The sequence below is a fragment of the Ahaetulla prasina genome, chromosome 1, assembly GCF_028640845.1.
Source record: "Ahaetulla prasina isolate Xishuangbanna chromosome 1, ASM2864084v1, whole genome shotgun sequence".
Lineage (NCBI taxonomy): Eukaryota > Metazoa > Chordata > Lepidosauria > Squamata > Colubridae > Ahaetulla > Ahaetulla prasina.
Genome location: NC_080539.1, coordinates 88,226,086 through 88,251,415, shown reverse-complemented (window position 1 = coordinate 88,251,415; position 25,330 = coordinate 88,226,086). Strand labels below are relative to the sequence as shown.

At 41.4% G+C, this 25,330-nt stretch overlaps 1 protein-coding gene across 1 annotated transcript in view; it reads right to left on the bottom strand.

The window, feature by feature from the left end:
* Nucleotides 1-23,160, bottom strand: part of RPS6KA2 (ribosomal protein S6 kinase A2) — a 170,299-nt gene extending 147,139 nt beyond the window's left edge. The window contains exon 1 of the mRNA XM_058167946.1: nucleotides 22,579-23,160. Within this exon, the coding sequence (XP_058023929.1) occupies nucleotides 22,579-22,677 (99 nt within the window). The 5' untranslated portion in view covers nucleotides 22,678-23,160. The remainder of the gene's footprint in view (nucleotides 1-22,578) is intronic.
* Between the last annotated feature and the right edge of the window lie 2,170 nt (nucleotides 23,161-25,330).

The following is a 25,330-nucleotide window of genomic DNA, read 5'->3' as shown; positions in this document are numbered from 1 at the left end:
CAAAGGCGTTGCCATCAGTCGCGAAGCGCCACCTGCAAACTCAACGGCTACGAGTCCACGACTACCAAGGGAATCGCATCCCTGTTCGAGGGACCACCTCTGTCCGAGTCGAGTACGGACCACACAAGAAGACCCTGCCCATCACGATCGTCGAAGGGACCCTGCCTAGTTTGTTGGGACTAGACTGGTTTCGTGCACTGGGCATGGGAGTGACTGGCATCTACAGAAGTGACTGTAACCTGAAAGACATACTCATGAACGAGTTCGAAGATGTCTTCAAGGACTGCCTGGGCAAGTACAAGGGGACCCCTATTTCCTTCAACTTAGACCCCCAGGTAGCCCCCATTAGGTTAAAGGCAAGGAGAGTCCCTTTTGCCCTTAAACCTAAGATTGACAAGGAGCTAGACAAGCTCATAAATCAGGGGATTCTGGTGCCAGTCGATCACGCAAAGTGGGAGACACCAATCGTCACCCCAGTAAAACCAGATGGGTCAATTAGAATCTGCGCTGACTACAAGGCGACGTTAAACAAAGCCTTACAGAAAAGCGCTTACCCGGTTCCCGTGGTGCAACACTTGCTGCACTCGTTGGGGCAAGGGCAAGTCTTTGCAAAGTTAGACTTGGCTCAAGCCTATCAACAACTGCCCGTAGACGCCAACACAGCCGAAGCCCAAACGATTGTAACTCACAGAGGTGCTTTCAAGTGTACCCGATTACAATTTGGGGTGAGTGTGGCACTGGGGCTGTTCCAAAATTTAATGGAACGACTTCTGCAAGGGCTCCCAGGGGTAGTCCCCTACTTCGATGATGTATTGATATCAGCGAAAATTTAGAGGAATTGGGGGAGCGTTTAAGAAAAGTTCTGGGCATTTTCCGGTCAGCCGGACTAAAGGTTAAAGTGAACAAATGCCAGATAGGGGTAGAATCCGTCGAGTTCTTGGGCTACCGAATAGACAAGAAAGGAATTCACCCCACTGAGAGCAAGGTCAAGGCAATCAGAAAGGCTCCAGCGCCCAAAAACAAAACAGAGCTACAGGCATTCCTGGGGCTAGTGAATTTTTACGCGGTCTTTTTAAAAAACAAAGCGACCGTTGCTGAGCCGCTGCATAAGCTTCTGGGAAAGAATACTGTTTGGTCTTGGGGAAAGTCGGAAGCTAGGGCTTTCGAAGCAGTAAAAAACCTACTCTCGGCGATAGCCTACTTACCGTGCAAATAGACTCACCCTCATACAAAGGAACACACTCCCCCCCCATAACCTCCGAACCCATTTGATAGTCGCCACGAGCATGCGCTGGAGCTGGTTTCCCTCCCGACGGGCTACCCCCATCACCCGCCCTACCCCTCCCACCCCTTAAAAATACCCTATCTAAAAACCCCCAAAGGCTCTTTCTTCTCGCATGCCACCTCTGTGGGTCCCAAGACCCGTCATTGAGGCCGGCCCTTGGTAGCGATATGGGCCATTCCTGCGAGGCGGGGGCACCTCGCAGGCGCAAGAGTTCATGTACAGTGTAGCGCATAGAAAAGTGCGAATCGGCGAGGGATGCTAAGATGGTAAAATCCCAAAGTAATAAAATGGTGAATCTTCCAGCGGGAGTCCAGTTGGTAAAAGGACAGATGGAGCAGGAACCGGATAGCGATGACAAAGCAGGAACAGACAGGCCGGCAATCTCCATAGTGTGCCTATGGGGAACCGTTCTACAATAGGTCTTAGTCAGGTAGAAGTAGCTATCGGTCTGTCCGGGTCCATAGACCAGTCCAAGCTATTCCAATCCAGTCCAATCCTCTCCATAACCCGCAGATGGACATGCATGACCGACCAGTTTAGATGACCCAAAGTCCGGTATGGGGGGGGGAGGTAGAAATACGATGGAGCAAGCCAGGCCTCAAAGGACCATTTGATGACACGCGATGAAAAAAAAGTGCGACATAACAGGCCAAAAGAGGGGACAAACCTCAGCCATGGATTCGGCCTCCTCTCCCACCGAGGCCTCACCACACCCATCCTCGGTGGGGCTGCCAAACACAGGGCGCCGTTGGGCAGGCGCCTCGCAGTCCATAAGGCCTCACCGGGCCCAACCAGCACCGATGGAGCTGGCGCCGATGGAGCTGGCAGGCCCACTGACAGACAAAAAAACGGGCCGGGATTCGCGCCAGCTGAAACCAGGCCGAATCCACAACCCGAAGCTGTCGGAGCCAAGCTGGGACCGCCGCCGACGATCTCACGCCGCTGGAACTTGGCCAGGATCGCCGGGATCGCCGCTGGAATCGCCGCTAGGATCGCCACTGGGGCAGGGCCAAGGATCGCCGCTGGGATCGCCACTGGGGCAGGGCCGGAGCCAAGGCCGGAGCCCGCAACAAGCAGCAGGCCTCCCTCGCCTCCCTCGCCTCCATCTCGTCCTCGCCTCCTCCAAAATGGCCGCCCCCTTCCGGACCGCCACTCCGTCCCTCGGCCCGTTCTCGGCTGCCGCATGTCCGAGAGGCCTCAAACCTCTCCAGCGGCAGCCAGACAGATCATACCCCACGCCGAGGGACCGGCGAAGCCTGGTGAGTCAGCCAGAAGTCCCATTTCCAGGGAAAGCTACCATCGCCGATTCGGGCTCCTCTAAACGGCCGCCATTCTCGCGCATGCGCAGAGCCAGAGAGCATATGAACTGATTTCCTGCATGCTATTTAATGGAATCTTCTCAACCAACAAGAAAACAAATTTAGGAGCAATAACTTGCCTAAGTGACAAGTGGTTTTATAAGAATGGGCATCCCTGAAAAAATTCTAGTTCTATTATTGTGCTTTCCCTATCAGTGCTTGGGGAATCCAAGTTGTAAATAGCGGTACCATTTTTAGCTTGACTATAGGAACAGGGTAGAAATAAAAGAATACCCAGTAAAGGAAATGGCACTTGTTGATTCTTTCAAAGGACAAATCATAAAGTTCTTAAAAATATCAATAAAAGTGTTGAAAAAAAGACACTCAAATATCTTCAGCAAGAATGTAGGACTGACATTTGAGAATCCAAGCCTGGACAGCACATTAGACAACAGAAGCACATTCTTGTGCCTTGTGCATCGTATCAAGAATTTAGCTAGAAGTGGTCACCTTGCTCCTCGATGAGAGAGATAAGATTTGTTATCCTTGCAAAACTGAAGACTGCTGGTTCTGCCATTCTCCAGTGCAGAAATGAGAGAGTGCCAATAAAGGAGAATATTTGTAGCTCATGGTTGAAATGAGGAGCCCTTGGTGCTCTTCTTGGAGCTTAGTTATTTTGGTGCAGATGTTTCATTACCTAAACTAGGTAACATCGGTGCTAGTCATTGCTAGCTAAATACTGTATTCCAGGACCTGCAGTAGGAAACAATCAGACAAGAGAGGCAGGAGCCTCCGGTGGCTTAACAGAGGAAGAAACAGAAAGGACCCACCCTAATGGATCAAGCAGTTAAAAGTAGCAGTGGGAAGTTTAGTGCCTTCAGATTTGCAAGATTCTGACAATGCAGCTTTACAATAAAATAGATTTAGCTCATTTAGTCATGTTTCCTACTTGGTTTTCTTAGGAGAGCTAACAAAAAGTAATACAAGACTTAAGGCTGATGCATGACTTCCTAGATTAAGGCCTACTCCCAATGAATTCCCATTTATGCCACTCTAGTTATTCTGGTTACTGAATTGAATTACAGGACCTTTTCTGTAAGTAAGGATGGATGGATGGATATACATTCACAACACACACACACTCACACCATCAACTGACATTTCCCTATTAAGGAACATTTCAAGACTTCCATTTAACTAAAACACCAACTATGAAAGAGTATTGATAAGAAGATATACAAAGCCCTGAACAGGAAATACCCCCAAAAGATAGAGATAAAATGTACATCAACAAATGGTGACTTGGAACAAATTTCACCCATTAAAAAAAGAGTCCTCTACTTCATGCTAACTCATTAAAACCAGGTTTTGAACCCAACTGCAGTATCATTTACGTGAAGAGTAGATTTAGGTGATATAAAGGCAGTGAGAAATGTTTGCACACAGACATCTTTATTTTACGTTAATCAAATCAATTCCTAGAAATCTTTTGTGTTTTCCTTCTAAGAATACAGCAGTGGCCATATGCTGAGTCACAGTCCTGATCCATCTGTCACAAACGGTTTTGCAGCAACTCTGCAGTGTTTCATCCAGCAGTTTTTCTTGCAATACCTAGAAATGCTACAAGTGGGATCTGGGATCTTCTGCATGCCAGGCATTTAGCCTACTACTTAGCAATAGCTTGGTTGTATGATCTTAAACTACCAAGCTTTCGCACTGAGGTCACAGCTCAAGAACAGGGCAACCTACCTCCCTGGCCTTTCAGGTAAGTAAGATGAAAAAGAACCTATTAGATTTGGAGACAAACCTATGGTGTAAGTCTAGGATGATGGCCTTAAAAAAAAAAATCTGGAGAGCATATTCAACTGGGTGCCTCAGGATGAAGACTGTGCTCAAAACTGAGCACAGTCTAGAAAAATGGTAGGATTAAAAGAAGAAATAGGTGGGGCAAGAACAGAAAATAAGTCAGTTATACATTAATATTTCTTTAATAAATACATGAATAAATAAACAAAATACTCCTAATGTCTCTGGCAGGTGCAACTCAATGCTTTCAGGAAATCTTTAAGAAGTACATGAAAATCTTAACAACTAGAATAGCTCCTTTCCATATTACTATCAAAGAGAAGTTATTTTTTTTCTTAAAATTAATGATAATCTTTTGTGAACAAGCTGTATGTACGCACAGGCATTCAGCTCCTTTGTAATTGAGCAAGGGATCTGGAAAGATGAGGAGAGTACAAAAAGTAAGCAGCAGATAAAACCCAAAATCTTTGTAAAGAGTAACTTTAAAAAAAATCTCATCTGTATGAGTCTTAAATGCATATCATTCCAAATATTTTCACTAAATGAATTTTAAGACTCACCCTATCAGGGAAATGCGCAGCATATAGATTTATTGAATATATAAATAAACCCCTGTGAAATAAAAACTTCTCAGGAAAAAGCTATAGTGGTTTAACCACCATTAGAGCACTGGATTCAATCCAGCCACGGGTTGATGTCATGACCGTTCCTGCCAAAAACCTGATGATCACTTTCAAATACCCTGATTCAAATGGCATGCTAGCACTCTTAGTTCCAGTGTATTAGTGAACACATGCAAAGAGATTAAATTGGAGTGCATTCATTGGGGTATTTCATGTAATCCGTAAATACGTCGCAAAAGGGCCTCACTTACATGATATCAGTTATTAGTGAATGCAATTAAGATGTCTGTAGGGAGGAGCCATTCAACAACTTTTCACTCTCAGTCTCTATTGTTTATTCTATGACAAATATACATGTCAGCCCAGAAAGAGGAGTAAAAAGATACATCTAGTTTTTGATGGTGTGAAACAGGATGATTCAGGGAAAACTGGGAAAGCCACTGTAGATTTTTTAAAGAGAGTTGGTCACTTTTAATAGCCGTTTATCTTCCTTCAGGCAGAAAGTCCTGCAAAAGGTAAGGAGTAAACCGAAAATGTTGTTAACAGTGTAAGCAAATCTAGCAATGATCCAGTTTAGTTCAGAGAATCAAATTTAAAATGAATAGTCAGAGATTCCAACTCCTCTTCCATGGATAATGATTTAGAACAGTGTTTCTCAGCTTGATAACTTTAAGATGTGTGGACTTCAACTACCAGAATTCCTTAGCCATGCCTATCGGTTGGAGAATTCTTGGAGTTGAAGTCTGCACATCTTAAAGTTTCCAAAGTTGAAAATGACTGATTTAGAATACATCTGATTTAGAATATATCTGATCCAGCAGTGGAGACTTCCTTAAAAGATCCCAATGTATATTTCATTCCATAAAACCTTTGCTTGATTTAACAATCTGGATATGCAGAGACAGAACTTTTGAAAGAATCCAGCGGAGTATGATTGTAACAACTACTGTATACATCTTATTTTCTACTGCACTTTATAAACACCAAGCAGATTTTTAAAAACTAAAAAAAAAAAGGTAAGAATTGAATAATGGTATAAACTTTGTAGGAAGACACCCTCTCACTCTGTATATCTTTAAGTAGAGGACCATATTCTCTGAGAGCCAGTTTGATGTAGTTGTTAAGGTGATGGTATAGAAACCAGAAGACTGAATTCTAGTCCCACCTTGGGAATGAAAGCTGGTTGGGTGACTTTGGGCCTGTCAGTCTCCCTCAGCCCAATTCAGCTCACCAACCAGGTTTGTTATTGTGGAGAAAAAGAGGAGGAAGGAATATTAGATATCTTCACTACTTTGAGTTACTTATAAACAGTAATAAAAGTGGGATAAAAATCTAATAAATAAATAAAAATACAAGGTTATATTTGGGAAATGCTTTTGTTCAAAGTCCAAAATTACTGCAATGTACAAGCGATAATGCAAGACGTGGGAATCTTTTGGATGGCTGTCTACTTCAGGGACTAAGAGCCATAGTGGAAGAGATGGTAATGTACAATTTATGAAGCTGCTGAACAATTTTTCTTTGTTTTAAAAATTATGTGAATCTAATTGAATGATCAAACCATAAAATATCAGAAAATTGTACCACCTATGAACAACTACAAACTGTTTCAGGAGCTGAATCTCAAGGGCCTAATGCAGGGGTGAAATCTATTTACCTTCCTTACCGGTTCGGAAGTGCACACGCCACGCCCACGTGCTCACTTCACTCACACACACGCGTCACATGCGCGCATAGACCTTCTGCGCATGCGCAAAATCTGTGCATGCACAGAAGGTAAAAAACAGAAGGTTAAAACCAGGAAGTAATGACACCTAGGCGGGTCGCTACCGGATCACCAAACCACCAGCCACAATCGCTACCGGATCGTGGGATCAGGTCAGAACAGGGAGCATTTTGCCTTATGGCTCTTACCTCACACTAGATCAGGGGTCTCCAACCTTGGTCCCTTTAAGACTTGTGGACTTCAACTCCCAGAGTCCCTCAGCCAGCAAAGCTGGCTGAGGAACTCTGGGAGTTGAAGTCCACAAGTCTTAAAGGGACCAAGGTTGGAGACCCCTGCACTAGATAATTTATTAGACTCATCCCAGACACACCCAGATACACATTCACAAAAACACACTTTAAAAAACCATAGATAAGGCTATTATGTCAAAACTGAGAAAGGAAGAAATACAGAGAAAAGTGGAACAGAAGTTTCTAATTGCTACGTAAACAACAACAATCCCAAGTAGCTTCATTCTTTTGTAGAGGGTTTGTGGGGGGAAATCCTACTGAATCCTACTGAGTTATTTCAAAATAAATATGCAGAATATTGAGGCCAAAGAAACTGTAAAGTAATGAAGAATGATAAAAGATTTTTTAATGAAGAATCATTAGTATTCTCATTTGTAGCATCCAGAGGGGGGGAAATCAGAAAAAAAAAAGATCCCATCATTAATTTGGCCTATCATGAACAAAAGGAACACAGTGTAATACGGCAATTATTTTCAGCTAATGTATTGTGATTGAAATGCTGCATACAACATTCTATCATTGTCTCTTTAAATCATTGTTCAAGAGTAAGACATGCTTTGACAATGTCTGTGAAGGTTTTTTCAAATGAATATATAGCTATAAATTAGAATCTTGCCTTCTACCTATTTATTCTAGAATCTGGGCAATGTACAGCATACTTATGAAATACTACTTTCGCCTGCCTTGAAAGAATTAAACTGTTTTTAAAAAGCTGCCTTGCAAATATTTCATTTACTGCAGCAAACATTTTCATATGCAATTGCCTAACTATGCAGACAAGATGATCATACTTTTGTAAAATGAGGGAATACAGCCATGACCACAGAATTAATTATATCATTTTCAGAAGGTACAGAATGGAAAGGAGTTATAGACGGAGAAATGGTGAATTGGACGAAACGTGCAGAGACATGGGCCCAAATTAACAAGACACACTATCCATCCATCTTTAATTTGGCCTTTCAAACTGCATAGGCCAGGGGTCTCCAACCTTCGCCACTTTAAGACTCGTGGACTTCAACTCCCAGAGTTCCTCAGCCAGCCAAGCCCCTGGCATAGGATACATTAAGAGTAAACGTAAATGGCCGAGCTGGGTAGGAAACTGAGTTTGTACTCTGATTGAAGACCTTTGGGAGGAACCTCTTTTGAATACAATGGAGGTTTTCTTTCACTTAGATCTACATCAGGGCTGTCAAACTCCTGGCCTGTAGACCGGATGCGTCACGCACTGGCCAAGCCCATGCCCGATTTAACGAAGGAGGAGAAAGTCCCGATACATCATGTAACACTGCCATGACGCTGTGAGTTTGACAACCCAGATCTACATAAACCTGCACCGTCAATGTACTGGGGAAAACAATAACCAGGCAGATGGGAAAATTCAAAAACAACACAGCCTGACTGAGGGAGTTGTAAGGAAAATTTAGTATGTGATAATATCTGAGAATGAAAAAAAAAATGAACAGCAATGTTCACTGGGGACAAAATGAGTCATCTTGAAATTGGCAATATATATTAAAGTCTTTTCATTATTCACTGTCCTTTTGTTATTGCAGAGGATCCAATGTTCTGCCATCTTTATTATCTTAAAGACAGACCCCTAGATTGACATATTGGATTTACTGTATATGGAAATATAACTAGATTGCAGTTTTTATACGCCAGCATGTTTCCGATGTGAAGGCGTTCTAAATGTGGCCCTGACTATTTTCACTACCTAACTTTCCTGGCTAACAAGAGCTCAGCATTCAAGCGCACCACAAAATAGTTCCCATGCAACTGTAGCCTCATATGAATCATGCTTTGTTCACCTCATCCTTCCTTTGCTGTCAATCAAAGTATCACAGCAGGTTCAGTTTCTCAGCCATTCAGCATGGCTTTCTAGCTGAAATTACAAATCCATTCACCATAAAATAGAAAACTGGTCTCCCTTTTGATTCATGTTACATTCTGGGGTTTCCTTTTTCAAAAAAACAGGATGACCCTTGGTGTAATTATTCGTTCATTCGTTGCATTATTATTTTGAAAGAGGAAACACTGTCTGCTCCGGGGAATAAATAGGGCAGGTTTTTTCATGCCTTTGGGGAAAGCAGCCAATCTCCTTCCTGCATTTGCTATGAAGTGGATTCTTTTCCTAATATTCTCCCACTGGAAACATCTAAAGCACCATCTGGTCTGCCTGTCTGGGATTAATTTAAGGTGATGCAGCCTGAGGATGCAGAAAAGGCATTTTTAGTGGGAAATAATACCACTCCTTGTACACTTGATTATAATTAGTCAAGAATGATAAATTGAAAAGAGCACATGAATGGCTCCTTCTGAAAAAGAGATTGTATGGCCATTTGCTGGGGAAAAAAATGTGACTTCCACCATGAAACTTTAATTATAATAGTCAAACTATCAGATTCCTCTGAGATCAAAATTGGGGATAAAAGTAAAAGTAAAGGTAAAGGTAAAGGTTCCCCTCGCACATATGTGCTAGTCGTTGCTGACTCTAGGGGGTGGTGCTCATCTCCGTTTCAAAGCCGAAGAGCCAGTGCTGTCCGAAGACGTCTCCGTGGTCATGTGTCTGGCATGACTCAACGCCAAAGGCGCACGGAATGCTGTTACCTTCCCACCAAAGGTGGTCCCTATTTTTTCTACTTACATTTTTACGTGCTTTCGAAAGTGCTAGGTTGACAGAAGCTGGGACAAGTAACAGGAGCTCACCCCGTTACACGGCAGCACTAGGGATTCGAACCGCCGAGCTGCCGACCTTTCGATCGACAAGCTCAACGTCCTAGCCCCTGAGCCACCGTGTCCCTAAAATTGGGGATAGCAATGTCAATTTCAGATGAAATGAAATATTTAGATCAGGGGTGTCAAACTCAAGCCTGGGGGCTGGATAAGGCCTGGGGGGTGCTTAGATCTGGCCTGTGGAAACAGTGAAGAACTGGCCTGTGGTATCTCTGCCAGCAAAAACAGAACTCTGTTTTCGCTGGCAGAGGATTGCAGGAGGCCGTTGCAGCCAAAGATGGAGCTCGCAAGGGCTGTGGCGCCCTCCTGAGCTCCAGTTTTGCTGGCAGAGGGTTACAGGAGGCTGCCACAGCTGAAAACGGAGCTCAGGAACCCATTTTTGCTGGCAGAGCGCTTGGGCTGCCACAGGCACCCCCGACATGAGTGATGTCGAGCGGGCCATGCCCACCCTGGCCCCAGACTGTCTACTGTTGACCTCACCCCATTCCTAAGAGGTCTGTAAGGGGTGTGCATAAGAGCACCAGGGTGCCTACCGTCCCTGTCCTAATGTTCCCTTTATATGTATTTTATGTATTCAATTCATGCTTATACTTATATATATTATCTAATATGTAATTGACAAATAAGCAAACAAACAAACAAACAAATAAATAAATAAAACCTTATGCAGCCCTCAATGAAATTGAGTTTGATACCTCTGGTTTGGATTCATTTTAATTCGGGTTCATGAAACAGCCGTTATCAGCCTGATGGGTACCTTTGCTAGAAAAGAGACAGGTAGGGAACAGCCCTACGTTTGCCCCTTAAATTTTAAAGTATAGTGACTTGCCGGATCAGCTTTGTAATTGGGTTTGAGCATCAGGGTGATATGGTAGTTGTTAGTGGTGGAAACCCCCCCCCCGCATTTAAACTATTTCAAACTAAAAATGCCTCATTCTGAATATGATACCGTTGTTTTAAGTGTGAAAGAAACATCTTAACATTTTGGGGGATGTTTTGAGCTCAATTCAGTTCTGTTTCAAAGGAGAGGCATACTGTTTTAGCTCAAAACACTTACAAAATTGTCAAAAAGCCTCTTTTGCACTTAAAACAATTGTCTCAAAATTGAAAATGACATTATTAATGCAAAATACTTTACACAGTGAAATATCTTGTACATGCTTAGTATCTATTCCTATGTACATAATCATTTTCAAGAGGTAACTTGTAGGGTTTTCTGTATACGTTCAGGGAATGCATAGTCCATGGTTAGGGAACATCTTATATATAACTATTAGGAAAGGTCATAAAAGGAGTTTGGTTAAATCATCATCAGAAAACAAGTAATCTTCTATTTCTCTGTCCTATTTAGTGAAAACTACTAAGGAGTTAAACTATCATTTGGGCTCAGCAATTGGCAGAATTAAACTGATTACCAGAATTCATCGTTTGACTGGATGGAATTCCTCAGATATGAGTTGCTATGTGTTATTCATTGGGGTTCAAACTCTCTACCGGGAACTCATGGATCTTTGCACTTGGACAACTATAAATAGCATTTACTGTCCACCTTCCCATAAGTTCCCAGACCAGAGGTTACATTATGTATGGTGTTTATCATGACTTCTACCAGTCTTCTTGCAAATGGATGAGAGGTACCAATAAGATTATTTGTATCAATAGGACAAACCTGGGCACATGGTGCCTTATAGTAACTCAAATGTCAGTGAAAATATTACAGAATTTTACTCATTGTGTAAAAAAAGACGGTATTAGAATTCTTTATTGGCCAAGTGTGATTGGACACACGAGGAATTTGTCTTTGGTAAAAACTTCTAAAGAGAGGCATGATATAGTGTAACACTTTCTCTGTTCTGAGAGTTTAAAGGAAGTGGACCACATATATAAACTATTCAAAATATATAATTGGATGAGTAAAGATCAATAAACTGAGCTCTGACAGGAAAAAGAGCCTCACAAGTAGGCTGTGAAGCTTCAAGGTGAAGCTTTGAATCTCACAGAGACAGAGACTTCATTTCCTGCGAAAAAAATCAGGTGGAACAACAGCTGATGACCTCTTTCTATCAGTCCATGATAGAAAGTGTCCTCACATATTGCATTACAGTATGGTACATTGGTTTAACTGCTGCGAACAGGAAGGCACTACAGAGAGTGATCAATTCGGCACAAGAAACCATTGATTGCCCTCTAACACCACTGGATGACATTGCCAGGCCTCACTGATTTAGCAGACTAAGAAAGATATTCAGAGATGATTCACACTCTGGTCAGTGTCTCTTCGCACTTCTACCATCGGGCAGAAGACATTGAAGCATAGCCAGTTGAACAAATAGATTTAAAAGCAGTTTCTATTCTTGGGCTGTCAGACTCTTAAACACAACCACAATCACTCCATGCACACGCGGAAACGTATGACTAGTTTTTCTTTCTTTTTCTTTTCTCCCCCCTAATTTCTTGCATAGGGATTATTCTTTATACTATTTATGTTGTTTGTATTTTTTGTCATGGATTGCACCAGTGAGGCTAAAACCAATTTCGTTGTATACATGCTGTACAATGACAATAAAGACTACTATACATGCTCTCTCTGTTTCTCTATAAATAAAATGTCTCTTGTTATGAGCTTGCATATTTTTTGATTTCAGCAAAGCGGGTTCTTTTCTCCAAATATATTCTAAGTCTATGGAGTGTTATAGACCTAGATGAGCTGATCCCATGGCATTTGCAGGCACTCAGAGTAACAAAAGCAGTGTTTCAGGGTTGTGTTGCAGACTTTGCCCCTTCGGAGTATGTGCAATATCACAATGCAAAAAAAAAAGGTGTGTGTGTGTGAAAGTTTGCATCACAACACCGCAATACTGTTACTGTCAATCTAATTCTACTGGCCTGCCCATCAGTGGACACCAGTGGACATCCACCATTAATTTCAAATGATCAAAGATCTGGAAGAAAATAAAACAGTTATAAGCAGTGCTGGTTGTGATGGTGGGATCAATACCTTTTTTATCTGCAATTTATGATGCAAAAAAGAAAATATTTTGAAAAGATTTGTTTCAGAGATTTCATCTAAATGGTCTAGGCATCATTTTCTCTCCCTAAGCAAAATTTTTTATTGAGCAAAAAAAAAATAAATCAAGGTCATACTTGAAATGCTCTACATTTTGCAACACCTGAAGTCGGCTTTTGGTTATGTAAACACAATGTCTCTATTGTTTTTCAACTTCTAAAAGCTTTTTCTATCAATCTTAGGCTTTATACTTACATTTTTTTAAAAAATGGAACAATTCAATCCATGTTTGTTAGCAATAGACTTCTGTATCTCTCTTCTCCCTTTTCGTCTTTGGCAAAAAAAACCCAAAACCTATGGTGCATCTGTTTTTGAGTAAAAAAAAACCCTTGACATTGTTTTTGCATAAATTTAGAAATCTATTTGGGGATGGCTGAATCACACCACAAGCTCTCCAAATGCAGTGTTCACTCTTCTGCTTACAAGGCACGTCAAAGATTTACATAAATGAAAGAGAGCAACTTTAGGATACCTTTAAAGGTAAAAGTTCCCTTCACACATATGTGCTAGTCATTCCCGACTTTAGGCAGAGGTGCTCATCTCCGTTTCAAAGCCACTGAGCCAGTGCTGTCCAAAGACGTCTCTGTGGTCATGTGGTTGGCATGACTAAATGCCAAAGGCGCACGGAATGCTGTTACCTTCCTACCAAAGGTGATCCCTATTTTTCTACTTGCATTTTTTACATGCTTCCGAACTGCTAGGTTGGCACAAGCTGGGACAAGTAACAAGAACTCACCCCCTTATGCGGCATTAGGGATTCGAACTGCTGAACTGCCAACTTTTCGATTGACAAGCTCAATGTCTTAACCACTGAGCCACCACGTCCCTTGTAAGGATACCTTTAGGGTAAAGATTAAAGATGCTTTCCGCTCCTGATAATTCTATTGACCTTACTAATTATAAATCAGACCGGCTCCTATCTATCTCATCTTACCACTAGAGAAATGTTAATATCATAAACTCTTAATTGTCATAAACATATACCCATCCATGCAGAAACTTATTTTTAACTCAAACTTATTCTTCTCTTGAATCAATTCAAGCATTTGCCTGACTGCCACCTCTGTTTATTTGAAGAGCCAGAGTACTGAACTACTTTCCCCAGCTAATGGTTAATTTCTGACATACACAGGGACTTGTGAGTCATTCAAGCTCTCTTGTCTATTTGTTAAACAAGCCTGGGCATGCCTTTTTGTGTAAAAAAGAAAAGAATAGAAAAAAAGAATTGAAATATTGTCCTGCACTCGGCCCAAAAGCAAAGCCACCTCAAATGCAGTATGATCCCAAATGTCATTATTGTTACTATCATAGTATATAGCATTGTAATAATGCTGCACTCTTTAACAACATACTTTTTAGCAGCTTGTATTCTATGCAGGACACTTTTGATCTAACACATAGTGCAATGGAGCTATGTCAAATTCCACACATATATTATGACCTTTGTATTCCTCTCAACCACTTACGTTATGCAAGAAGGAAATGGTGATACCTTAGCTATTGTTAATTTAATCTGGCTACTACTTTTTATGTTCACAGGACTATAGCTACTAGATTGGAAAACCCCAGGTAAACCAGATTTTAACCTATTTATTTTACTAGCATTGAAAGAGAGACATTGACATGCATTGTTACTAACATTTCTAACATTTTTCTAAGCACCAGCAATATGTCAGGCACTTTTGAAAAGGAGGCTAGTAGCAGTCTTCCCATCTCTTAGCTTGACTGAAATAGATTTTCTAAAAGTCACTTCCCATTGCAAAAGCCCAAAACAGACCTCATTAACTTCTGAAAATGGCCAGACTGCCTTGGAGAATTTGAAATCCTGTCTAGATTGCAAGATTACAATCTATGTCAGAAACATTGGAACTGAGCAGAATCTAGTTAGAGTTCTGCAATAATTGTTGTTGTTTTGAAGTCGTGTCTGACCCATCGCAACCCCATGGACAAAGTTCCTCCAGGCCCTCCTGTCCTCTACCATCCCACGGAGTCCATTTAAGCTCCATCCAGCCACCTCCAGTCCATTTAAGCTCCATCCAGCCACCTCATTCTGTCATCCCCTTCTTCTTTTGCCCTCAATCGTTTTCAGCATTAGGCTCTTCTCCAGTAAATCCTTCTTTCTCATTAGGTGAAGTATCTGCAATAATTATATCCATTCAAATCACAGCTCTACTCTAAACATATAGAAATATGGTCTGCCCATATTGTATGTTAATATTACAAGAGACAAGGAGTTTCTGAACATATACAGCCTAATCTAAGATATCGACAAAGCAAAGGCTGATTCAAGAATTCCTTGGTTTTCATTAGCACCGAAGAACCTCGATGACACAATCCAACACACTTAGGAAAATATAGCAGTTTTAAAAATTAATTCTCCAAGTCCATAAGCCTACAAATATTTTCAGTTCTTTGATCTGATTTTATTGGGCAAATTCTTCAATCAGTTTTATACAAGAAGCAACCCATGATATCTGTTGCACCTTATTTATTATAGTCCTTCGAAAACTTTTCTTTCCCTCTCAAACTGGCAGCAATTGCAAAAATATACAAAATGTCTCAAATTCATAATGCAACATGAATTGTTCCTATGTAAAAGCAAAACATGATTAGTTAACATTAGCCTTGCTCATTTTGAGATCCAGACAGGCAAATCCTAAACCACTCATGAATTTACCTCTTTGATATAGATAATAATTCTTCAAGGGGAAAAAAATTAAAAATTCTCAAGTGGTGAGAAAGGAGAAACAAGGGGACAAAACAGAGGCTCACTGCAAAGAAGATTGTTATCCTTAATATCTGTGCTTAGTATGAATTCTCTTCCAGATTAAAAATAAAATTAAGACATATCCTGGAGATTGAGAAATTCCCTGAGAATGGGACAAGTTCCAGCACAAGTTCTAAAAATCTGGTCCTAGTAACCGACTCAGATTGGATCCTGCAACATTATCCTGGGACACGTATATTTGCCTTCATTTGTGATTAATTGAACAATACATTAATTTGAATTGTAATTCTTGATGTTTACTTCATATATTGTATTAATCCTATATTGGTTGTGAGATGAAATGTGGGATGGGAGGGTTGCCAACAAAGAACCTTTTAACAGTATTTAATTATTTTTCTTTTTTTTTTTTTATCCAAAAAGTTTTTATTGGTCAAAAAAGGTTTATACAAATACATATCAGGTATGGTAAATTTTCATTTTTCTTATACAAGATAAGAATTTTACTCAAAATTTTAAACACATACAACAGCCATATGGCAAGCAGGTGATACGAAGTAGCTAAGTTTATCAATCTTACATACGCAATAAAGAAGGGTCAAGAATAATCAGAATATCATACAAAGGAGAATAAGGAAAACCAACACAATACCAAATATCATTGTCACTTCCTAGTTTTGGATCTCAGAACTCTGGGTTCAGCCTGACCCAACTCCAGGGCCGCAACAGCTGCAGCCGCCTCCTCCCCATGGTCTATAACCTCCTTCTTCAACTCCTGGGTCATCTAATTCCAGGAGGGCTTTGTGTTCCTCCACGAGGCCGCAGCCTCCGCAATTGTACTAATTTTTTCGTAATGCCTCCCGAAAATCATCAATCCTCTGGCATCAGCCATCTGAAGCCTACTCCTTCTGGTACAATTTGCTTGACAAAAGTAATATTTCTTTCTCATTTCACGCACCTGTCTGGGAATCTGCCTCAGAATGGCTATCTCCTGCCCCTATAAGTCAGTGCCCCACTCCTATGTTTTCTAAGAATTTCATCTCGCCTCTTCTCACAAATTTGACATGAACCTCTCTAGGAACTGCATGCGTATGCATATTTTGAATTAACTCTATAAACTCGATCCACATCCCAATTCATAAAGTCAACACCTCTCCCAAGAAATTCTCCCAACAGCTTAGTCACAACATCTCTCAAGTCTTCTTGGTCCACTTCTTCCAAATTTTGAAACCTAAGGAAATAAGACATTTTATCCATCTGTAGTCCAAGCACAGCATTGCCTGTCGCCTCTCTCTTTTCTGCACTGCCCGCATCTCTCCTCCAGACCTTCCACTTTCTGCTTGTTTTCTGCTGAGACTTGTTGAGTGTCCTTTAAAATCCTTTTGGATAGTCACAATTTCTGCTCTTATTTCATCCAGTTTCTTGTCCATATTAGATAACTTTTCCAAAATTCTCTCCATTTCTCCAGCAGTTGGTCTCTGACCTTTGCCATTTAAAAATTTTAAAATCCTCAGGCAAGCACAGTATCCTTGTAATTTCCTCCGGATCCACCAGGGGCACTCACAGGAGCAACGAGTCCAGAGTACAGTTAGTCAACCAGGAAGTCAAGGGAAGTGATGTCATCAAGATTCTCATAGTGAAGGCGGAAGCTGGACGCCACCATTGTTCCCCAGAGGAGGGGGCCTCAAACCTCCCTCCTAAATTTCTCCATCACCTCTTCTCCAGAGCTCCACAAACCAGTAATCTTGTTATTTTAAGTTCTCCTCTCTCCAAAGTGATTCGTGCTCCTTCCAGTCGCAGGGGAGAGAAACCCCCCCGCACTCCGGAGCACTCCACTCACATTTGCCGATATCTCCTTCCCTTCTCCCTTCCTCAATTCTTCTCCGTTCCCTGTTCGCCACCAGGCTGCTGCAATTATAAATCCAAAGCCCCGGTGTCACCGGGCACAGCGGCCCAGGCGACGACCAAAATAATGGCCGCGGCCTGAGGCCTCCGAACCCCTCCGAGCCTAGGACGCGCCAGCATCGGTCCCCCCAGTCCTGTATGTCGGCTGGGAGACCCCTGGCGAGCCGTCCGTGCGGCAGGTGTCCTTTTCGGAACACCTGGCCCCTAAGGGCCTCGGAGGCGGCCGGATTCGGACACTGGAGGCAGGAGAGGCACCTCCAGATGTCCGTTGCCGCCGGATACCGGAAGTCGTCCTATTTAATTATTTTTCTTAAATCAGTTTTTGCATTACAGTTAAACAGATTATAAATAATCAACGGTGTAATTGTCTTATTGACCACGTAGGAAATGAGAGGGGGAAAAAATTGCCATAGCAAAATTGTTGTTTTATTACACTCCAAAGAACAGGTTTGTTGCTAAAACAAGTAGATAACATTCTTATTAAAATTTTAAAAAGTATTTCCTGGTTTCCATATTAATGTATGGATTTGGTGTTACGTGCTTATTATCTGGCAGCATTGTTTGCTTTTTAAAAAAAAACTTTACTTGGAACTCAGTACTATTATATAGCATCATTTTAACCAGGAATAACCCATCCTTTTTTACATTTTCAAACTTACTATCTCTGTTTAGAAGATTGGAGTTTCTAAATGCTCCTATTTTTCTTACTCATTTTCATTATGGTTCAGTAACCCTATTCATGCAGCTGCCTCATGAACTAAAGAGATTATCAAAATTATGACATAAATGGGGAACATAGGTTGCTTCTGTTCATATTTGGTTTGTTGGTAAACATCCAAAACTCAATAGGGTATGAGGTAGGATATGTCACAACAAGATGTAATATGTGGCTAATAATTGGATGTGTTTATTGGTATAATACTTGCAAGCATTTTAATTAGATCGTTATTTCTCTTATACAGTATTCCTTTTGGGGATACAGTATCCCCATTGGACTATAGCATCTTGCGTTTTATCAATCTGAATAAGACTCAACTACATATCAATCTGAATAAAATTTGGCTACATATCAATATTTATATTAAATATGTTACCTATTAAATGGCAAAATTGAATACTGCTTTGATTTTGTGAAAGAGTTTAGGTTTTGTGCATGTCTGATGGCTCTTGTAATTCCATCTTGAGTTGCTTAATGGCAGCAACACCTCTTCAATACATACGTAAATTAACTTCTATCCCACAAAAAAAGTTACACTTACTTCAGGGCAGGTCAATGTCTTTATAATACAAATGAAACCAAATTCAAAGTAGATCTCTGATCTCTTGTTGCCCCATCCAAATACAACTCATCACAGAAAGTGTGTACTGTATGTGTCTGTATGTATATATAAATAAATAATTGTTGTAGTGTGTTCATATGGCAATACAAATTCCAGTAACATTATCAATCTTGGGCAATGGTATGCTATAGGACTCTTATTTTTTTCCCCTTCAGGTTGTTCTTAAACATCCAGCCAAGGTTTCACCGAGTCATGTTTTATATTGCTTTTGACCTTTTCAAAATGGCTGCTCCAACATCTTTGTGTGAATCGAAATGACCTTCTCCAGATAATTCCTGGGTTGATCCTGGCCTAGCTTTTTTTTTATCTGTTCAGATTGCCATGTCATCCCCATGGCCTTGGTCCTTTATTAAATGCATCCTTCTTTTTGCTGATAATTTCTGGGCAAATTCACAGGATATAAGCCTTTGAGACACTAATGAATGATTTCATAGTTTATTTAGCTTTTGAGCTCTTTTGACAGAAGCATTTATTAAGCCACCTTCTTATTGTGTTGTAAATGTCGTACCTTGATGAATGTATCTTTTCTTTTATGTACACTGAGAGCATATGCACCAAGACAAATTCCTTGTGTGTCCAATCACACTTGGCCAATAAATTCTATTCTATTCTATTCTATTATTGGAGATTAAATGGTCATAGCATTCCCATAAGTCCTGTCTTTATCCTTCAGCAGGAATAAAGGATTTATAAATTATGCTGAATGTGTTCCCCTACAGTATAAACAACAATGTATATCAGTACTCTTCCTTTTTCTTTATAGAATTGTGAATCTCACTGAAAGAAAACAAATGTTACTTTCTATTCAGGCCAAGCTGCAGGATAATTAAAACTGAAGGATTCTAGTGCAGGAAACAGTACCATTTTCTTTTGTCTTAGTGATCTGACTTAAACTATGACTTTGGGTACCATGCTAGAGAAGTTTGGAAAAACAACGTTCAGGAAGCTTGAATAAATACACTACTGAAAGACTGGATTTATTTTCCAAGAGACTTGCACAGGCTTGCATTGCTAACCACATCTTGATTTTACATACTCCAGATCTCTATTGGAGTAAATATGAAACCAGAGCCATCCCAATGTGAAAACTTGCAAGGAAATTATATCCAAACTCTGAAAATCAATAGACAGTTATGGCCAAATGGTATTATAAGAATGTGTATCTAAACAGCAGTGTAGAATAGAAAGAGCTTTTTGATTTATCTGCAATTATCTTTTGTAAACTACTGCATTCTCACAACAATATTAGTTGATATTCAGCTTGCTGTGAATATCTAAAGTACGTTAATCTTTCCTAATCATGTATCTTCTAGATATGTTGAATTATAATCCCACAATCCAGTCAATGTGATTTTGGGAAATCATGGCAGTTATACTCCACACATCTGGGGAATACTAGATTGGAGAAAATATAAGTAGGCCTTCTTAATAAAAAGCATCCTGGTGAAACCTCACATGAAATGGGTTTAAACCTTGACAGTCTGGCCAAGTAAGACTTGGCAAAGTGCTCTCATATTCCCCTAATCACAAAAGAAAAGTATTATTAGCCATAGATCTACTGCTAATATCAACAATTTAAAAAAGATATACATAACACTTCTGTAAAAAATAATTTGAAATTATTTAAATCAGTTGGATACGATAAAAAAATTGGTAAAAAAAACCACACATCTTAACTTCATAATCCCCTTCATTTAAAATAATTTTAATACTTTTCAGGAATATTCTGATCCTCGTGAATGATGTTGGATCAACACTGATGATATAAAAATGCTGGGAAAAGGGACAACTGAATATAAATTTGAAGTAATTAACATACTAGTGAAAGAACAGAAAAGAGAACCAAGAAAAAAAGTTGCAGAAACATCCCAAGTCCCAACTCTTTCCTATGTACAGACTTAATATTCCTTTTTGACACTGCCATATTTTTCTCCTCAACTGTTAACCTTTTTAAAAGATCAGTTCCATCTTGAGATGAAATAATAATGATCCACAGGCTGAATATAGATATTTGCAAAGGTTGCCTGCATATATCATAACATAACATAACATAACATAACATAACATCAGAGTTGGAAGGGACCTTGGAGGCCTTCTAGTCCAACCCCCTGCCCAGGCAGGAAACCCTACACCATCTCAGTCAGATGGTTATCCAACATTTTCTTAAAAATTTCCAGTGTTGGAGCATTCACAACTTCTGAAGGCAAGTCGTTCCACTTATTAATTGTTCTAACTGTCAGGAAATTTCTCCTTAGTTCTAAGTTGCTTCTTTCTTTGATCAGTTTCCACCCATTGCTTCTTGTTCTACCCTCAGGTGCTTTGGAGAACAGTCCGACTCCCTCTTCTTTGTGGCAGCCCCTGAGATATTGGAACACAGCTATCATGTCTCCCCTAGTCCTTCTTTTTGTTAAACTAGACATACCCAGTTCCTGCAACCGTTCTTCATATGTTTTATCCTCCAGTCCCCTAATCATCTTTGTTGCTCTTCTCTGCACTCTTTCTAGAGTATCAATCAGCATGGAAGTGGCAATACAATAAGAATATCTCTTTAAAGTTATACACAATATATTGGGCTGCAGTACAGTACTTGGAAGTTAGAACAACAAGAACGGAAGAGGAAACCTGTTTAAGGCTGCAACAATCTTATACAACACTAATATAAGTTCGAGTGCTATTGAACCAGCTGAACTCACTTTAGAGCAGGAATAAAAAATATTTTGCTATCAGACAGCAACCTTTTGCATACTCAGAAGCGATGATTAGAATAAGCTGACTTTTGATGGCCCATCCTGTACTGTGGTTCTTAGAACTGAAAGCTTTGCAGGGTTTGGGATCAGATTCTATTCCATCATCAACAATACAATAAAACTTGTACCGTAAACTTGTACTGTAAACTCACAGGATCCAAAATCACCCAGATGAGGGCTATCATTGGATTTTGTTGACAACGTGAGTCAATATCTAAAATAGAGGCGAAGGCAATTGCCCACCACCACATGGACCAGGCTGCTTCCAGAGTATGTTTCAACGTTCAAAATTTTCAACACCGTTCATTCTAAGCAGAAAAATTAACCAGTTAATATATAAACCCTAAGAGTTGTTTCTCCAAACATTTCCATCGATTCTTTTGCTTTAGTAGTAAAGGAAAGGGCAATCACACGAATCCTCTGCTCCAGGCTTAAAAAAAACAACCCCGACATCAGTTTCAAAGACTTCCGCAAAGTACCCACCAGCCTTCATGTCACCAGAAGGAAACATTTCTGCTTAAACTAAACTCCCTTACAAACACCACTTTCCTTCAGGGACAGAGAAGCATAGGCAGGATGAAACAGCTGCGCGAGGGGGGGGGGAATAAGGCGATTCCCGGGTAAGGATCCCAGAGCAGAGCTGCCTTCGCTGAGCCACGAGGCTCCGTAGGTGCCCTTGGGCCACGGCAAGAGCTTGCAAGGATGCTGCGGAGATAAAATCGTGGCAAGCGGAAGCGGTCGAGAAGAGCCCCCGCCCCCGCCCCCCAGCCTCTACTTTACTGATTTTACCTTCAAGTATTATTTGGGAGGCTTTTAACGATCCCTTTGACCAAATAATAATAATAATAATATCCCATCCGATTGAGGTAATTTACTTGCAGAAATAAGTAGCTAATACATTTTTTCTCTTAAAAAAATAAAATAAAAAGGAAGGAGGCAAGGTAGCTAGAACTTGGAAAGCTCCCTCCAGCATTTGTCAGAAAACCCTCCTCCGCAGCGAAGTCACATCCTCAGCCCCGGCAGCATTTACCTCAAAGCGCCCGAGACTGGAGCTCTTCGAGCGCGATTTCTTGCGGAGGTAGACCGAGAAAAACCTGCGCACCGTGAACTTCTTCATGTTCGTTTCCATCTCTAGGGGAAGCCGTTCGCCCCAACCGTTAAAGCCATCCGAGGAAGGAAAGGAAGAGGGCGCGTCTTCTCCCTGAGCTGGCCACGGTCCTTTGGCGAATTCATCCGGTCCCGGGGCGAGCGGAGCTCCGCCGAGACAGCTTTCGCAAGGCAAGGGAGGCGTGGGGCGATCAACTTACTGGCCGGAGCGGCTCTTTCCCCCGCCCGTGTTTACATTTCATCGCTGCATGGGAGCCCAACTCTCTTCCTCTCCGCCTTCTGCTCCCCCACCCCCTACCGCTCGCCTTGGTCCTGTCAACGGCCAATCGGAACCGGCTTTTTCTGCCTGCAGGAGCCGCTGCTTGTCCAGAGAGCTCTCCTCCGAGCGCTTTTAGCCCCGCAGAGAGGCGAGGGAAGGTTAGAGGAGCCGCTTTCAGGACACCAACACACACACACCGCGCACGGAGCACAGGACCGGGCTTGTCTTTGGCGTCCCTGGCTAAGCAGCCGGTCAGTTTCCTGGCTTCTTGGCTCGCGCGATAGAAGGGAGCGCCCCGTTGCCGTTCTCCGGCTCGACGTGGGTTGGGAACTGCAGCGCGGAGAGAGCTATAATTATCTTGGCCTGGGAAGAGATGAGCTCTTACAAAGGAGATTCTCCTGGGAGATCGTCCAGGCAGGCAGGCAGGCCGCTACCACCCGACGCTGCTTCCGAAGTCTTTTTTCACTGCCGCTGCTCCGTCGGACGTCTCACTTTTTCAGACTTTCAATCAGAGGTGAAACCCAGCCGGTTCTGACGGGTTCAGGAGAACCGGTAGCGGAAATTTTGAGCGGTTCGGAGAACCGGCAAATACCACCTCTGGCTAGTCCCAGAGTGAGGTGGGAATGGAGATTTTTCAGTATCCTTCCCCCAGGAGTGAGGTGGGAATGGAGATTTTGCAGTATCCTTCCCCCAGGAGTGAGGTGGGAATGGAGATTTTGCAGTATCCTTCCCCTGCCACGCCCACCAGAACCGGTAGTGAAAAAAATTGGATTTCACCACTGCTTTCAATGTAAATTGGAGCCTTCAGACCTTCCAGTCAAATGCATTAAATTATTCATTTAGGTATAAAAGCCAGTGTTCCCAAGGATGCCTTCCTGCTGAGTTGGACTACAGTTCCTACAATGTCTGGTTTAACCCAGCCGTTGTCCAAGCTGGCTGAAAGTTGCCCCTAATGCAGTACAATAACACACACCAGGTTAGGGAAGGCAGAGCCAGGGCATGGGCCAAACACATGCACCTGTTTGTTTGTTTTTGCAACTGCATAACACAGTATTAGAATCCCAGTGTCAAGAACTAGGCAACATTTATTTGTGTGCGTGTCTTTGGGACAATGTTAAAATTGGAGTTAACCAATTTTAACTATTGATGTGTACCTGCACAAACCCCTGCAGTCTTGGCAAGATTTCAGAAGTGATTTGCCCTTGCTTCCTTCCTAGGGTTGAGAGGAGATTGGCCCATTGTCCTCCAGCTAGCTTCATGCCTACGGCAGGACTAGAACTCACAGTCTCCTGGTTTTCAGCCTGTGCTTAAACCATTACAGATAGTTCTTGACTTACAATGACAATTAGGACCAGAAATTCCTTTGCTAAGTAAGACAGTCATTAAGTGAGTTGCATCCGACTATACAACCTTTTTTTGTTAAGCAAATCACTGCTGTTGTTAAATGAATCACATGGTCATTAAGCAAATCTGGCTTCCCCCATTAGTCTTGCTTGCAAGAAGCCAGCTGGGATAGTCGCAAATGGTAATCATATGAACCTGGACAATGCAACCATGATAAAAACATGCTGGTTGCCAGATGCCCAAATTTTGACCACATGGCCATGGGAATGCTGTGATAATTGTAAGTACAAGGAAGGGTCATAAGTCATTGTTTTCAATGCCATTGTAACTTCAAATGGTCATTAAATGATTGGTTGAAAGTCAAGGACTACCCATAAACCAAACTGGCTCTCATATAAGTATGCCTCAATGATTTTAAAAATGTAAAGAAGTACCTACTTGTAATCCTACGATGCTGTAATGTGGAATAAAAATGTTCGCCAACAAAGATATCCTTTAGAAGGCCTAAGAATGTGAGCGAACATCTCCATAAACAGAACTGAGAAGCATATGTGATATTAATTATTTATATATGTTTTTACCTAATAAACTAATGGAATTTTCCTGTGGCTATTTTTGTGGCTAGATTTATAAGTTGCCAAAATAACTTAACTACTTATTTCCTTTAAATCAGGAATAAAATGCTACTGGTTTGCAGCGGTTCAGGCAAATCAGTAGTAATAAAAGCTACTGGTTTGGGCAAACTGGTAGTAAAAAAAAATGCTACTGGTTCATCTGAACTGGTATTTCTGACGATCAGCTGTGCCGCGCGATTTATATTCGCAAGAAATCCTGCTTTCTAGCAAATCTAAATTGCACAGCACAGCTGTCCCTCCTCTTGCTGTTCTACTTACCTTCTTAAAGCCTCCTTTTTCTGCGTGAAGTATGTGTTTGGTGCGCACTTCGCATTTATTTTATTTTATTTTATTTATTCAAATTTATATACCGCCCTATCTCCCGAAGGACTCAGGGCGGTTCACAGGCAAATAAAACAGCATATATATACAAATTAAGAAACCATTAAGAAAACATA